The sequence below is a fragment of the Conger conger genome, chromosome 8, assembly GCF_963514075.1.
Source record: "Conger conger chromosome 8, fConCon1.1, whole genome shotgun sequence".
Classification (NCBI taxonomy): domain Eukaryota; kingdom Metazoa; phylum Chordata; class Actinopteri; order Anguilliformes; family Congridae; genus Conger; species Conger conger.
This window is the reverse complement of record NC_083767.1, coordinates 2767035-2784534: the sequence shown is the minus strand read 5'-3', so window position 1 is coordinate 2784534 and position 17500 is coordinate 2767035. Positions and strand designations below refer to the sequence as shown.

Sequence of the window (17500 nt, the reverse complement as noted above, 5' to 3'; positions counted from 1 at the left end):
TTTCATGAGGAACTGTGTCCCAGGTCAGCAGGGTTATTTATGATTTCTGAACACCGTCTGTGCTTGGCAGAGGTGGAACCGCTAATAATACCGCTCTTCTGTCACAGCCCGGAGGGAGCAGGGAGCACGCCGTGTCCTCTGGTGATAAAACATGTTTCTGACGGTTGTTGCTTGTCATCGCCCTATCCTGACTCCGCCTGAACGGGGAGACACGCTGAGTAAGAACACGGAGTGAAAGATCACGCGTGTTTCAGCACACGGAGTGAAAGATCACACGTGTTTCAGCACACGGAGTGAAAGATCACGCGTGTTTCAGCACACGGAGTGAAGGATCACACGTGTTTCAGCACACGGAGTGAAAGATCACGCATGTTTCAGCACACGGAGTGAAAGATCACACGTGTTTCAGAACACAGAGTGAAAGATCACACGTGTTTCAGCACACGGAGTGAAAAGCCACATAAGGAAGTGAGAGGGATATGCCACGCGGATCCGGTTCTGGTGAAAGCGGACCTCAGGCTCTGTTGCTCTGTAATGAGGCTTTTTTAAGCTCTGAAATCACCGCGTTACACTGAGAGCCCTGACTCATCTCCTGAGGAGCCAAGGGGCCTGAACCCAGGGCTCCACTGTGTCATCTCAGTGTCATCTCCAGGCGGAAGACACCCACAAACTCCACCCTCATGTGTCTAATACACTAGTGTGTGGAAGCCATTTCTAAACTGCATCATTGAAAATGTCCTATGATCCAGCAATATTGCCAGAGATATAAAGATGTTGTATATAAATGTTGTGTAAACCCCGGGTGATTAAACGGGTGTTGTTGTTGGTGTTGTTGTTCCAGGTGGCGATTAAGTCGATCCGTAAGGAGAAGATAAAGGACGAGCAGGACATGGTGCACATCCGCCGGGAGATCGAGATCATGTCCTCCCTCCGACACCCCCACATCATCTCCATCTATGAAGGTCAGTCTCCACCCCAACACCACCCAACACCACCCACACCAACACACTCTAACCCTAACCCACCCTACACACCCCCACATCATCTCCATCTACGAAGGTCAGTCCGTGCCCATACCACCAACAGACACCGCACCCTAACACTCTCACCCTACCCCACCTATCTGATCACCCCACCCTCCTCTGCACTAAGTGAGCTCGTTACAGATCCGTAGTGCTACAGTGTGCACATTCTTCAGGTGTTAGCAGGTGAAGCCCACGTGTCTCTGCAGTGTCAGGGCTAACGTGCTATCGTGCTATCGCTCTGTCGAGCTGTCGAACCCTCGCGCACACACTGCTGATCAGGGAACAGACTGTGTTTATATTCAAAGTCCAACCTGCAAAAGCCCAATATTCAATTAACCACCATCCAAACTACATGCCAACAACATCAACAGCTCTTACAGCCATAACAGTACGTTACCACTGCAAGTCTACCAGACAGAGAGAACTCTGGGGATCCCCCACCCCAACCCCACCCTTTCACCCCGTAGATAACGTTTCGGGGAAGGACGTGGCTGTTTCTCGTGGGTGCTGGTCCCTGTCTGAGCCCCCCCCCCCCCCCCCCCTCCAGTGCAGAGTGGTTTGGGATCGTCCTGCTTTATGCATTGACTGTCCTGGGTTTGGACTCCTCCCAGAATGCACTGGGAACAGAGCCCTGCAGACGCGGATGTGTGTATCTGGCATCCGCATTAAAACCCCCCCCCACAGAACCCCCCCCCACAGAACCCCCCCCGCACAGAACCCCCCCCGCGGAGCAAATCCGTAACAGATGTACTCCCCCCCTTCCCTTTCTCTCCCACATTCCTGAAGGAGGGAATGCATGTTGGCTTCAAACGCGCGGCCCGTGTCTTATTAACCACACGCTCCTAAATCCAGAACAGCGATGCAGAAACATGTGTATGAAATGTTTGTCTGATTTATGTTCCGCGGATGTAATTTGCCTTGCAGTGCAGTGCTGGCCTGTTCTTTATGTGGAGTGTAACTCTGTGTAACTGCAAAGCAAACCTGCTGTAGGCTGCCACCATTTTGATTACACTTCAGATGCATTTCATTCAGGCGTTTTTTTGTCTGTGTATTTCTTCAGCCCATCCTTGGGTGTAGCAGTAAAGATTATCAAGTCGTTCCACACTGTAACAGTAAAAATGAAAATGGAAACATCAAAACTGAAAGTAAAATGGATCTCAAACCCAGCGGCGAGTACAGCTTCTGTACTGACTTCAGCGCTGACTTCCACTGCCACAGCCACAACACCTTCAACACAGCACCCTCTGCCCGAGCCACAACACCTTCAACACAGCACTGACTGCCACAGCCACAACACCTTCAACACAGCACTGACTGCCACAGCCACAACACCTTCAACACAGCACTGACTGCCACAGCCACAACACCTTCAACACAGCACTGACTGCCACAGCCACAACACCTTCAACACACAGCACTGACTGCCTGAGCCACAACACCTTCAATACACAGCACTGACTGCCTGAACCACAACACTGCCTGCCTTCACTCTTCACCTGATTGGCTGCAACCCGTTGCTTGTCCACAGTATCTGGCTGATGGAGGCTGCTGATTGGACAATGTTTGAGTGCTGGTTATGTGGCAGGCTGCTGATTGGACAATGTTTGAGTGCTGGTTATGTGCAGGCTGCTGATTGGACAGTGTTTGTGTGCTACCTGTGCACTCCAGGTGCTGCCATGGTGGCGTATCATAATAAACAGACAGGATTCTGCCTTTGGGCTAAACACAGGTAGCTCCCTCACCTGCTGCCCGTGTACCAGTGTTTTCATAACACAGGAAACCGCAGGAAGTGACCTCACAAACAAGTGTGTTTTTCTGGTACTGGTTGTCTGCACCCTGTTCGTGCCAAACGAGTTGCTGGGAAACAGACCTTTCTGGGGAGAGGGAGAGAGAGGGGGGAGAAAGAGAGAGGGAGAGAGGGGAGAGAGAGAGAGAGAGCAGGTCAGCCATCTGTCAGTCACAACAGCATCAACTACAGTAACCTGCTACTGCAGCGCTGCCATGGCAACACACTCTGCCCTGCTCTCATTGGACGGGGAGGAGAGAGTCAGCAAGGCAGCTGACTCGGGAAGCCCCAGATCATGTGACACAGATCCCACATAACTGCACTGAGTAAAACCCACAAAGCAGGATTACTGAGTTAGCTGATAACTGCACTGAGTAAAACCCACAAAGCAGGATTACTGAGTTAGCTGGATAACTGCACTGAGTAAAACCCACAAAGGCAGGATTACTGAGTTAGCTGGATAACTGCATTGAGTAAAACCCACAAATCAGGATTACCGAGTTAGCTGGACAACTGCACTGAGTAAAACCCACAAAGCAGGGTTACTGAGTTAGCTGGATAACTGCACTGAGTAAAACCCACAAAGCAGGATTACTGAGTTAGCTGGATAACTGCACTGAGTAAAACCCACAAAGCAGGATTACTGAGTTAGCTGGATAACTGCATTGAGTAAAACCCACAAAGCAGGATTACTGAGATAGCTGGATAACTGCATTGAGTAAAACCCACAAAGCAGGATTACCGAGTTAGCTGGATAACTGCACCAAGTAAAACCCACAAAGCAGGACTACTGAGTTAGCTGGATACTGCATTGAGTAAAACCCACAAAGCAGGACTACTGAGTTAGCTGGATAACTGCACTGAGTAAAACCAGAAAGCAGGACTACTGAGTTAGCTGGATAACTGCACTGAGTAAAACCCAGAACAGCTCTTTATCCTTCAGCCAGATTTGGGAGTATTCCGGGGCGAACGCTGTAATCCTGCTTTTGTTTACAGGATAAGAAGCCTTGGCATGTCTTGGGTTCATCCATTAAAGAGGAAGAGAGGAACTAACTCTCTCCTTTACTGTGTGTGTGTGTGTGTGTGTGTACACCCACACTGCTGAAGGTGCAGACCACATCAGGTCATCAAAGGAAATGAGCAAACAAACGGCGTGCTGTGTGTGGTGCGGAGCAGTCAGGGGCGTAATGACTGAATCCAGACTGGAGTTAAGGACAGACAGTTCACTCCAGGCCCGTAGGGAGCACCCAGGGTGCTGATCACAGTGCACAATGCGCAGTGTGCAGTACACAGTGTGCAGTGTGCAGTACACAGTGTGCAGTAGGAGGCAGTGCACAGAGTATAGTGTGTAGGGTGGAGTGTAGGCAGCAGAAGGGCAGTTGAGGCTGCTGAACTCAGCTCCAGTGGGGTGTGGAGGTGGGGAATGTGTGGGGGAGCTGCCACCTTCTCTGACCTGCTGATACTGCAGCAGACCTCCTGTGCCCTCTCTCTCTCTCTCTCATTCTCTCTCTCATTCCCTCTCTTCCACACTCTTTCTGTCTCTTTCCTTCTCTCTCATTCCCTCTCTTCTTCTGACACTCTCCTCTTTGTGTTTTGCTTGGCCTTGGTCCCACATTCTAAATCTGTAAATAAAATCTTTCTCTCCCTCCCTTTTCCCCTGTCTCTCTGGCTCTCTCTCTCTCTCTCTCTCTCTCTCTCTCTCTCTCTCTCCACTGTCTCTCGCCCTGATTCCACCTGCATTCCCATTCTGCTCCCGTGACTCCCACTCAGACAGCTGACAGTCAACATTCCTCCTGTAGTTTCACCAAGAGCTTTCTTCACAAATAAAAACAGTTTGTTGTCTACTTCAGCAACAACAATTAAGTAACATTTGATTTTATTTGAGACTTTTTACAGATCGCCGTTTCTGTTTTGATCCAGGCGAAAGTGCTTTTGGAGGAAGTGATGTCATAGGGCAGGGTCGTGGTTGAGCTGTGTGAGTTCCACAGCAGCCTGGGCGGGACACACTCACGGGAGATTCCCCCGTTTCTAAAATTAAACCTCAAAGGCTAAGAAAGGGCCAGTGGTTGGAACCCTGTGTGTGTGTGTATGTGTGTGTGAGTGAGTGAGTGTGAGTGAGTGTGAGTGAGTGTGTGTGAGTGTGTGTGTGTGTGTGTGTGAGTGAGAGAGAAAAAAACATGCATGTTATATTTGTATATTTGTTCTGGCGCCCTATAACAACTTTATGAAACCTTAAAATGTAACTAAGTTAAACCCACAAACTACTGGTGTGTTCCAGTGTGAGTCAGTGCCTTTGGGCTAGTCCTAACCCCTCCCCTATCTCCCCCCAGTGTTCGAGAACAAGGATAAGATCGTGATCGTCATGGAGTACGCCAGCAAGGGCGAGCTGTACGACTACATCAGTGAACGGCGGCGTCTGACCGAGCGGGAGACTAGACACTTCTTCAGACAGATCGTCTCCGCCGTGCACCACTGTCACAAGGCAAGTGTGTGCCCACTGCTCCACCACTGTCACAAGGCAAGTGTGTGCCCACTGCTCCACCACTGTCACAAGGCAAGTGTGTGCCCACTGCTACACCACTGTCACAAGGCAAGTGTGTGCCCACTGCTACACCACTGTCACAAGGCAAGTGTGTGCCCACTGCTCCACCACTGTCACAAGGCAAGTGTGTGCCCACTGCTCCACCACTGTCACAAGGCAAGTGTGTGCCCACTGCTACACCACTGTCACAAGGCAAGTGTGTGCCCACTGCTCCACCACTGTCACAAGGCAAGTGTGTGCCCACTGCTACACCACTGTCACAAGGCAAGTGTGTGCCCACTGCTACACCACTGTCACAAGGCAAGTGTGTGCCCACTGCTCCACCACTGTCACAAGGCAAGTGTGTGCCCACTGCTCCACCACTGTCACAAGGCAAGTGTGTGCCCACTGCTACACCACTGTCACAAGGCAAGTGTGTGCCCACTGCTACACCACTGTCACAAGGCAAGTGTGTGCCCACTGCTCCACCACTGTCACAAGGCAAGTGTCCTCACTGCTCCACCACTGTCACAAGGCAAGTGTGTGCCCACTGCTACACCACTGTCACAAGGCAAGTGTCCTCACTGCTCCACCACTGTCACAAGGCAAGTGTCCTCACTGCTCCACCACTGTCACAAGGCAAGTGTGTACTCACTTCAATGCTAATATGGCTCATTTTGACTCTAGCCTGTCTCACACTGATGCTAACAGCTCACAGTGATGCGAACACGGGTTCCGATAATGGTAGCTCACGATTATTACACACACACACCATTCACACAGCCAGTTATGTACCACAGTAATTACAGAATGAGAACACACACACTGCAGGAGCAGAGCGATATTTATTTAACTGTTGTAGCGGTTCGCATTTTGACCAACAGACGGTTAAATAAATACCACTTTGGTGGCTTTGGAGCGTGAGTAAGTGTGAGTTTCCCTGTGCCAAAACCTTTTTTGGAGCGTGTATGTTTATATTCTGAAGGTATTTGCAGAAGTAATTAAGGTTAAGCACCTTGCTCATGTCTACAGTGGCAAAGCCAAGAGTCAAACCTGCTATCCTGGAGTTTGCCACGCCCGGTTACCTAACCACTACACTACACATGAACACAGACACTCTACAGTAACCATTACACTACACATGAACAAAGACACTCTACAGTAACCATTACACTACACATGAACAAAGACACTCTACAGTAACCATTACACTACACATGAACACAGACACTCTACAGTAACAACTACACTACACATGAACACAGACACTCTACAGTAACCACTACACTACACATGAACAGAGTGAGTCCCAGATTTCTACAAGCTCCCCCCTCCCCCTCCCCCTCCCACTATGCCCTCCCACCGTACTATAACTCGAGGGCTTGTCCACTGTCTGCACATCTGGAAAGACGGTGATGTCATCTGCAGCTGGGGAAACCTGGTTGTCGTGGCAGCTGCTACTCAGGGTGGAGAGATGAGTCACAGGGGGAGATGGGCGGAGGAGAGAATGCAGGGAGAGAGAGAGAGAGAGAGAGAGAGAGAGAGAGAGAGGGAGCGAGAGAGAGAGAGAGAGAGAGAGAGAGAGAGAGACAGGGGGAGAGAGAGAGAGAGAGAGAGAGAGAGAGAGAGAGAGGGAGAGAGAGAGAGAGAGAGAGAGAGAGAGAGAGAGACAGGGGGAGAGAGAGAGAGAGAGAGAGAGGGGGAGAAAGATAGAGCAGGAGAGAGAGCTCAGTAAACACACCATAGTGTTGTGAGAATGTTCATCTGTCTCAGTCTTTTCCTGCACAAACATGTGCATCCGCTGTGGAGAACCCGTTATAAACACAGTGTGAGCGGTTCCACAGTGGAGAACCATTTATAAACACAGTGTGAGCGGTTCCACAGTGGAGAACCCGTTATAAACACAGTGTGAGCAGTTCCACAGTGGAGAACCCGTTATAAACACAGCACGAGTGGTTCCACAGTGGAGAACCCGTTATAAACACAGTGTGAGCAGTTCCACAGTGGAGAACCCGTTATAAACACAGCACGAGTGGTTCCACAGTGGAGAACCCGTTATAAACACAGCACGAGTGGTTCCACAGTGGAGAACCCGTTATAAACACAGCACTAACGGTTCCACAGTGGAGAACCCGTTATGAACACAGTGTGAGCGGTTCCGCTGTGGAGAACCCGTTAGAAGAACGGTTACATGACGTTCATGTGACACACACGCATGTTCAGATGGAGTGGTTGATGACATCATGAACACGGTGTAAGAGGGGAGGTTGTCAGACGTTCAATAGCTCGTTGCTAATCTCAGCGCCTCAGTGTTTTACTGTACGTCCTGTTTTTCACAGCAATCAAGCAGGTCATTACGGCACAGTGACTCAGTCAATCAGCAAAGCAAGAAAAAACTGTCCGTTTTTCAGTTTTTCCGAGAAGTTTCTTTCAGCCCTTCCCAGAATGGGGTGGCACAGACGGAATAATGCTAATGTCGTTGTGTATTTTGTTTTTCCAGAATGGTGTGGTACACCGGGATTTGAAACTGGAAAACGTGCTACTGGATGAAAACTGCAACATTAAGGTGAGCCACGTTTCTCTTCAAAGGGCCTGATTCCAGGGGGATTCTGGGTAGTGTACAATCCAGGTTTGGGAAGTAAAAGTCCTCCCCAGCGTTTCATTCCAGTCGCCCGGATTTGCAAGTTTGAGCCAGGAGTTACGAGCTAGTGAAATCTCTGTGAGTTCTTGGGTGGAGGAAACACACGGCAGGACTTCTGACCCTGGACTTTCCACCGCTGGTTCTGGGTAGCAGGAGATCAGTGAGGTGGGCTGTACTCATTCCGCTAAAGTGACGGGTCATATTGCGTGGATGCGCTCTCCCGAATGGGCCACGGACCAGGCAGTGATGTGAGAAGCTCATCAACCCCTCGGGGTTTGGGTTAGGGTTAGGGTTAGGGTTAGGGGTTAGGGGTTAGGGTTAGGGTTAACCCTAAACTCAGTAGTGTCTCTCTCGCTCTGTCTCCCGGGGTTGGCAGATTGCAGACTTTGGGCTCTCCAACCTCTACCACAAAGACAAGCTCCTGCACACCTACTGCGGCAGCCCCCTGTACGCCTCGCCCGAGATCGTCAACGGAAGACCCTACCACGGCCCAGAGGTACAGCCCAGCAACTATGCACAATAACACTGTAATAACACTGTGTAATAACACAAACACTGCACAATAACACTGTAATAACACCAACTCTGCACAATAACACTGTAATAACACTGTGTAATAACACCAACTTTGCACAATAACACTGTAATAACACTGTGTAATAACACCAACTCTGCACAATAACACTGTAATAACACTGTAATAACATTGTGTAATAACACCAACTCTGCACAATAACACAGTAATAACACTGTGTAATAACACCAACTCTGCACAATAACACTGTAATAACACCAACACTGCACAATAACACTGTAATAACACTGTGTAATAACACCAACTCTGCACAATAACACTGTAATAACACTGTGTAATAACACCAACACTGCACAATAACACTGTAATAACACTGTGTAATAACACCAACTCTGCACAATAACACTGTAATAACACTGTGTAATAACACCAACACTGCACAATAACACTGTAATAACACCAACTATGCACAATAACACTGTAATAACACTGTGTAATAACACAAACACTGCACAATAACACTGTAATAACACCAACTCTGCACAATAACACTGTAATAACACTGTGTAATAACACCAACTTTGCACAATAACACTGTAATAACACTGTGTAATAACACCAACTCTGCACAATAACACTGTAATAACACTGTAATAACATTGTGTAATAACACCAACTCTGCACAATAACACAGTAATAACACTGTGTAATAACACCAACTCTGCACAATAACACTGTAATAACACCAACACTGCACAATAACACTGTAATAACACTGTGTAATAACACCAACTCTGCACAATAACACTGTAATAACACTGTGTAATAACACCAACACTGCACAATAACACTGTAATAACACTGTGTAATAACACCAACTCTGCACAATAACACTGTAATAACACTGTGTAATAACACCAACACTGCACAATAACACTGTAATAACACCAACTCTGCACAATAACACTAATAACACTGTGTAATAACACCAACACTGCACAATAACACTGTGTAATCACACTAACACTGTGTTATAACACCACAGTTAACACTGGAACTGTGTAATAACATGAACGCTGCATAAACACCATAGCAACCATTAACATTGCATAATAACACAAGCACTGCACAGTACCACAGCTAACACAAGCTCTGTGTAACATCTCTGAATGGCTCTTATATCGACACTGTTAACACTGGTATTACAGCAAACCCTAACAACACCATGGACATGTTTTTCATAGTATTGTCCTGTATTAAGGAGAGAGCTGACTGGTTCTCAATAGTGTCTTTGTTCCAGAGGTTTGTTTTAGAGAAACTGGAAGAATCCAAGATGAAGATGGAACTGTTTCAGGAATTCTCCATGTAATTATGTTTATATGGGATTACTCAAACGAGTAACCATCTTTTCTGCAGATTAACAGTGATTTTTTATTTATTTAGAGCTGTTTGTCAAGGTGCGTTACAGAATATTAAAAAATATTTTTATTAAAATGTATTTGAACTGTCAGCAATACATAATTTATAATAATATTAAATATAAGAATATAGGCAAAGACACCTTTCTTAGTGTTTAAGAGCCGGATGATAATGCTTTAAAAGTCAACAACAAAACGTTAAATACACTTGGTCTCCAGTGTGTTTTGCAGTGGTGAGCTGGGTCTCTCCAGCTGCCCTTGTTTTTGTGGTTCTGCTTCATGGCATTGAGTTACTGAGTTGGGTTAATGGGAGTTAAATATTTGTCCCTTGTTGGAGGTGTTTTCAAGGAACTGTACCTTTAAGGAAAAAAAGTCACATTCTTATTTTTAGACCCAACTGATATGGTCGACCGCAATTAACTTCCGAGAATCTTTAATGGGCTTCAAGCCCTGCGTGACTGATTGCAATCAAAATTCCCAAACCCCACTGAGAGAAAATTACCGCTAACGTTAAAAAAACGAAAACGCAACAATAGCACTTGCACCAGACTCCTCATCTCCTAATAAGCTGAATCAAGAAGAAAACTCCTCTGTGGCCAATCTCTCCTGGAGGAAGTCTGCGCCCTTTCAGCCACCCTATCTCACTTCCTGCACCCCCCCCCCCCCCGCCTGATGGAGAAACTTTTGGCACCCGGCGAACTGTCGCACCCAGACGGAGGGCAATCAGTAACCGCCGACAGCTCCCCCGGGCAGGATACGCCGTGTGCCTTTCTGCAGGCGACTCATTAACCCCGCTGACCGCTCGGCTTACATAACGCCCCCTCTCCGTTTCCTAAGAGAACTCCCCTTATGCAACCGCAGCGGGCAGAGGGCGAGGAAATGGTCCACTAGGACGGTGTTAAAGAGGTCATCTGCGTCTCCCTCCCCGGCGCTGGGAGCACAGCGGGACGGGCCAGGGTCGTTAGCGCCTCACGCTCGTTATCAGATCCAGCGCAGCATGTCAGAGGCAGGAGGCGGAGCCTCGCGAGGGGGGGGGCTGGGTCTGCCGCTCTAAACAGGGAGCCACCGTAGAGGACGGCTGCTTTAGTGTTTTAAGTGATGATAATGCGATTTGCTGACATTATCGTGACATTATCGTACACCCACTGCAACAAGCACAGGAGCCAACAGAGCATGACCCGCAACCCCAAACCTGCTCACTGAGCATGACCCGACACGCGAGTCACCTGAACAGCGCTCAATGCTGTCGGAGAGGACATATAGACAGAGTAAAATCAATAACACTGCAAATACACCACATTTATGGAGTGCGTTTTATGATCTCAATGTGCAGTGAAAGGGGGGGGGCCCACGTCACCCACGACCAATAAGAATAATAACAATCATCAGCATCATCATCACGATAATACTAGTAGTCCTCTAAACGTATAAGGTGTGTTTCATGAACATAAAGATGCTGAGAGACGGGGCTGTTTGTCGTTTTCACAGGTAGACAGCTGGGCTCTGGGAGTTCTGCTGTACACACTGGTCTACGGAACCATGCCATTCGATGGAGGAGACCACAAAAACCTCATCCGCCAAATCACAAACGGGGAATACCGCGAACCGACCCAATCTTCAGGTACCTGTCCGTCCAACACTTTCTCTGCACACCTCCTTCTGAACACCTGCTGCACACCTCAGTCAGCAGCTAGAGCAGGGCTGCCCAACCCAGCTCCTGGAGATCTACCGTCCTGTAGGTTTTCACTCCAACCCTAACACAGCACACCTCATTCAACAGCTAGAGCAGGGCAGCCCAACCCAGCTCCTGGAGCTCTACCGTCCTGTAGGTTTTCACTCTAATCGAACACAAAGTGCACAATGATCTGCTTCAGATAATGATGTGTAATCGTGTGTGTTTGGGCGTTCCTGGCTCATGACTGCCCCCTGGTGTGCCCTGCAGACGCACGCGGGCTGATCCGCTGGATGCTGATGGTGAACCCTGACCGGCGGGCGACGGTGGAGGACATCGCCCATCACTGGTGGGTCAACTGGGGCTGGAGGAGCAGCGTGTGCGACTGCGACTCGCCGACGTTCCGCGACGTTCCCGGGAGCGCCGGCTCTCCCATGCTGGCGCGCTTCATCGACTGGCAGAGCCACGCCCCCGAGCCCCGCCCCGCCCGCCCCGAGCCCCAGACCTGCTCCCGCCAGCGCCCCAAGAAGCCCAAGAAGGAGAACCACCGAGGAGGAGGAGGAGGGGCGGGGGAGGAGGAGGAAGAGGAGGAGGGGAAGGTGGGGATGAAGAAAAGGCCAAAGGGGATCCTGAAAAGCCGGCCCAGTGCAGAGCGGTATGCGCACAGCCTGGCTGAGCTGGAGCGGGGCCTGACCCTGCTGCCCCGGGACCCAGACTCAGGGTCCAGCCCGGGGGAGGAGGAGGGTGGGGGGGGAGACTCGCCTCCCAGAATGCCCCCAGCCCTCCCCCCGAAGAAGGGCATTCTGAAGAACAGCCAGCAGCGGGAGTCTGGGTACTACTCCTCCCCAGAGCGCAGTGACTCCTCCGAGCTGCTAGGGGGCGCCACCACTGCGTTCCTCACCCGCTCCAGCTCCCCCTCCAAGAGGACGTCCGGCCGTAAGGGCATCCTGAAGCGCAACGGGAAGTACTCCACCAATCACAGCCATCATCACCCGGTCGCCGGGGAAACCGCCCCCCCAAGAGACGGCCTATCACGGAGCCAGAGCCGGCCCTCCAGCATCGTCGTCGTGGGCGACGGGGAGGGGGGGGTGGGGCTGTCGTTTCGGGACGGAATGCCGGACTGGCCCCCTGCGGCCCCCCGGCCCAGCATCAGGGCCTGCGTCTCGGCCCAGGACCTGCTCCAGATGGGCCCGTTCGGGGCCCCGGGGGCCCGGGTGGGCAGGGGGGGACGGAGGGGGTCCCCGGGGGACAACGGGAGCTTCTCTCTGCTGGGAGACGACCTGGACGACATGACCGAGGTGTACCAGCAGGCCCTGGATATCAGCAACAACCTGGCGTAGAGAGGGGAGTGTGTGTGTGTGTGTGTGTGTGTGTGTACGGCATGGAGTGTGTGTGTGTGTGTGTGTGTGTGTGTGTGTACGGCATGGAGTGTGTGTGTGTGTGTGTGTGTGTGTACGGCATGGAGTGTGTGTGTGTGTGTGTGTGTGTCTGTTTGAGGCACCGTAGGTTATACTTGTCTATAGGCGGGCCATATTCACATAAACCATCATATAAACACACACACTCACACACACACACACACACACACACACTCACACTCACACACAGGGTAACCCCAGTCTGAGTTTACCAAAAACACCCAGCTCCAGCACACTAAAAACAGTGAGCCAGGGTCTATTTCCACACAAACTGCCAGTGCTGATGATGGAGCCAGTGTGGTGTTCACTGGGACTGGGGTGGTCTGGCCGTCCTGGAAGAGAAATGAGCCAAGCGTCTCCCTTTCTCCCGTGGAACTGACGTATACCATTGCTATGGAAACCAATTCTCCCAGCTCATGTCTGATATTACAGGAGTGATACACAGGGCCATATATCATCATAATCAACACGAGTATTATGTATAGTGTTGGAAATTATACAGTGTATGCCCACCTGTAGCAAGTGCCTTCTGAATCCATGTGAAGTTGTGTATGTCATTTCCTGGGAGCAGAGGAACACTCAAGCAGGTTCTGTTCACCAGGAGGAGGACCTCAAATATACAAACAGTTCAATAAGTGTGGGGTCTGATGAGGTTTAGACCTCAGAACTCAGAAAGTGGTGTGTGTGCTCACCTGCACAGACACACACACACACACACACACAGGTGTGCTGATGTGAACACAGGTGTGCCCCTTTCACCTTTGGGAGAAAACGTCCAAAGGTGGAGAGTTAAAGGTTAGCGTTTGTGAGTGTTGAGAGAGAGAAGAGGTCGGGGGTCTGAGGCCCAGGTGTGTAAACGCTTTGTGTGAGCCACAGTCTGTTTAAACCCCCGAGGGCTCAAACTCAAAGGGGAGGACTGGCCTTTCCCATAATCCCCCTGGCTCACTATCAGACCAGAACTGTTGCTGTTGTCAGGGTTACCGTTTAAACCCGAGCAGAATCAGCCGGCTGGATCAGGAGATTACCTGAGACGTCATAGAGACAATGGTGGGAGACCTGTTTGTATTTGACTTCTCTTATCTTTTTTCTTTCTTTTACGGGGGAAATGGTGTGTTCTTTAGTCTAAATCAGTTATTGCTTTTTCAGACATTCATGCCAAGGCAAAGGATTGGTGTGGCATGTCTGTGAGATAAAACTGCAGAATAAACGGTTTGCTGTAGAAATGAGAGAGTAGAGGAGTGTAGAGGCGTAGGATGAGGCAGGATTAAAGTTTGAGATGTGGGACAGAGAGTAGAGAAGTGTAGAGGTGTAGGATGAGGCAGGATTAAAGTTTGAGATGTGGGACAGAGAGTAGAGAAGTGTAGAGGTGTAGGATGAGGCAGGATTAAAGTTTGAGATGTGGGACAGAGAGTAGAGAAGTGTAGAGGTGTAGGATGAGGCAGGATTAAAGTTTGAGATGTGGGACAGAGAGTAGAGAAGTGTAGAGGTGTAGGATGAGGCAGGATTAAAGTTTGAGATGTGGGACAGAGGATCAGAGTGAAGTGAGAAAGAGGGCACTTTTCCTTCGGAGGGAAAGCTTCGTGTCGGAGTAACATTTTCCCAGTTTCCCTCCAGGAAAATGTTTGGTGGGAAACTCAGTGGGAGTTTCGGGAGTGGAGAAAGGGAAGTGGAGAGATTGTGAAGAGGAAGTAGAGCAGAGGTAGAGTACGTTTGTTTTTTGGACACCAAAGAAGGGTGCAGCTTTAAAGTGGAGAATCAAAACAGCTGAAAAAGCAATTAAGCTACAGGCCAGGAGGCAGAGATGCTGGCAACAAGTAAAAAAGGACAAACAGCCAAACGAATATACTTTAAATAACACACCAAAGAACCTGAGTTGTATTGATTTACAGTCCGTTTCTTATGTAGAAAGAAATTGGCTTTTGTAGCGTAGTTTAACTAATATAGAGGTGAGAGGTAAGGTTATGGAAAGTTATTTTATTTTTGGGTCTCCCCTGCGATAGGGGGGGAGGGTAGGTTGGTGGGGGGGAGGATTGTTGGACTGAATGATTTGGGCCAAATGCAACAATGAACAGATGAAGCTTGGTTCATATACAAAACACTGCAGTTAGTCTAGTCCTAGTGGTGAGACGGTATACAACAGGGCCACAGTGTCTGCAGGTTTAACTCCAGTCCTGGAGGGCCGCAGTGTCTACAGGTTTAACTCCAGTCCTGGAGGGCCGCAGTGTCTGCAGGTTTAACTCCAGTCCGGGAGGGCCGCAGTGTCTGCAGGTTTAACTCCAGTCCTGGAGGGCCGCAGTGTCTGCAGGTTTAACTCTTCAGTTAACTATAACACATACAGGTTCTTACTGTCAGCAGCCAATTTAGACCAAGGAAACGAGGTGTGTGGACTATCAGATACTTAGATTAGCGCGGAAGTGCTGGAGAACAGCAGCAGACACTGCGGCCTTCGGGCCTGGCCGTGTTGAGTTTGGCGTGAGCAGATGGGAGTGTGAGCCTGTGTGCAGGGCTGTGTGGGGTGTAGCCCGTAATGTCATTATGGAAAGGCATGCCTTGCATGTGAACAGAAGGATGCGTTGAGACTCAGTGGTGTGATGGTTTCAGCGCCACAGACCCAGCGAGGCGGAACGCACACAGACGCACGGCCCTCTGGGACGTCAACACCTCCTCGCGCTCTGAGGAACGGCCACAGATCAGTGTCCTGGGTTTTAAAAGCAAAAAAAAAAGACATAAAAATGTTTTAAAAAGTATTTTAAAAAACCAAACAAAAAACAGAGCCATTGTGTATGGTATGGTAGTGCGTATGTATTGTTTAACTGGATTTACAGTGATTAAATTATACTATGTTAGTATTTTTGTTTTTTTATCATGCTTCTGTTTTTGATTCTACAAAATATAGAAACTTTGTATTTGCTTTATTTTTATGGCAGAAAATGTACTTTTTTGGTTTTTTGATTTTGCTGTAAGCCTGTCCTATCAGAAGACCCTTAATGAGCAGCCTTCCAGCCAGCCACTGAGCTCTGTGATTGGCTAGGAGCTGCAACTAGGTCCAGTTCTGCCCAATCAGCAGCAAGGATCCAGAGGTCTTAGCAGACAGATCCAATCAGAGGCGAACACATTTTCTGCCAAACTGGAAGTAACTGGTACATACTCATTAGCTAGGAGGAAGTCTAATTATAGTTAAAACTTGACTGGATATTGTTTATGAGGATGACGACGCTGATGACGATGATGATGATAGTATTATTATGTTATTTAAGTACTCTTATTTTGTTACTGTACTTTATGGTCATTGCTACAGCCATGATTTTCCCTTTGGTGTTGGTTTGTAAGACCGCAGAATGCCAAGGCCATGTTATGTTTAGTGCCTTTTTTTTGCTGTCAATCAAGATCATGTTAATTATTATAATGATAATTATTATCATTGTTTGTTGTTTTTTTTTTTATACTTGTATTTATTGGTGTTGAAGCCATTTGATTTGGTGTGGTGCTACCCGGCCAGGCCACGTGACCGTGTCTCAGCGACTCGCATCATCGGGAGAGGACAGGTTAGGAAGGGGGCGGAGACTCTGCCAGAGCGCCAGGCGTTCCCATGGCGACTGACAGATTTGTAGTCCTTCTCTCTGCCGCAGTCATGGTTACCAGTGGAACTGTAGTCCTTCTCTTTGCTCTGGCCAGATCAGTGGGGAAAAAATGAGATTTTGAGAGATCATGTACAAGGGACTGCCACCCTCTTTGTCTTCCTACAACAGTGGCACTGCAATACCAACTCAAATAAATGGAGCATTTCAAAAACAGCCTCTGGGTTTTGGTGTTTTTTTTAATGTACATTTATCTGACAGTACATTACATGCACTGTTCTACATCTGAAGGAGCATCTCCCAAACAGCGGAACTGTTGTTGTATTTGTAAATTGTCCATGTCTACAGCCAGAGATAACAGTAAAATGTATTAAAAGCAGAGGCTCAGTTAAGTATTTACATTTTTTTAAATATTTACACATTTATTTTTTGTAACAAATAGCACACTTCTGTAGGCAGAGATAATTCCCGACCCTGCCTCTTCTAGTGCATCAACAGATTAAATAGCGATGGAAGCAGCACAGGTAGCGTATCGCACGCACACACTGAAGACGCGCTGCCCAGGGCATGGAAGCGTTCAGGCTGATGGGGTTAATCTAGCGACCCCTGCTGGTGGAAAGAGCTCTGCAGTCACAGCCGCACATGAAAGGTCCTCCTCCGACTCCACCCTGTGAGCTCAGCTGTAGTCTGTGCTGTTAAAGGAGAAAACCACGTGTTTCGGAGGAGAGCCGCAGATATCTACCCTCTCCCGAATCGGAGGCGGGGCTTATAGCACTGCGGTCGCAGGTGATTGGGCGCTCAGCTCAGGGGCATTTACAAACAAACGAGGTTCTCTCAGTGTGGTGTTTTTTTTTCTTCTAAAAATAACAGTAAAAAGCTGGTTTGAGTCCAGAGCCTGGGGGCTGA

General features: G+C 48.9%; 2 protein-coding genes across 5 annotated transcripts in view; one reads left to right on the top strand and one right to left on the bottom strand.

The window, feature by feature from the left end:
- Window positions 1-16810, top strand: part of LOC133134787 (NUAK family SNF1-like kinase 1) — a 29456-nt gene extending 12646 nt beyond the window's left edge. For 3 of the 4 annotated variants that reach the window (XM_061251185.1, XM_061251188.1, XM_061251187.1), the window contains 6 exons: window positions 842-962; window positions 5142-5293; window positions 7833-7898; window positions 8350-8469; window positions 11415-11547; window positions 11869-16810. In XM_061251185.1, the coding sequence (XP_061107169.1) occupies window positions 842-962; window positions 5142-5293; window positions 7833-7898; window positions 8350-8469; window positions 11415-11547; window positions 11869-12938 (1662 nt within the window). In that variant the 3' untranslated portion in view covers window positions 12939-16810. The remainder of the gene's footprint in view (window positions 1-841; window positions 963-5141; window positions 5294-7832; window positions 7899-8349; window positions 8470-11414; window positions 11548-11868) is intronic. The other variant, XR_009709347.1, reaches the window with a different exon arrangement.
- Window positions 16448-17500, bottom strand: part of LOC133134788 (overexpressed in colon carcinoma 1 protein homolog) — a 63301-nt gene continuing 62248 nt past the window's right edge. Inside the window, exon 6 of the mRNA XM_061251190.1 lies at window positions 16448-16683. The gene's annotated coding sequence lies outside the window, so the exon portion shown is untranslated. The remainder of the gene's footprint in view (window positions 16684-17500) is intronic.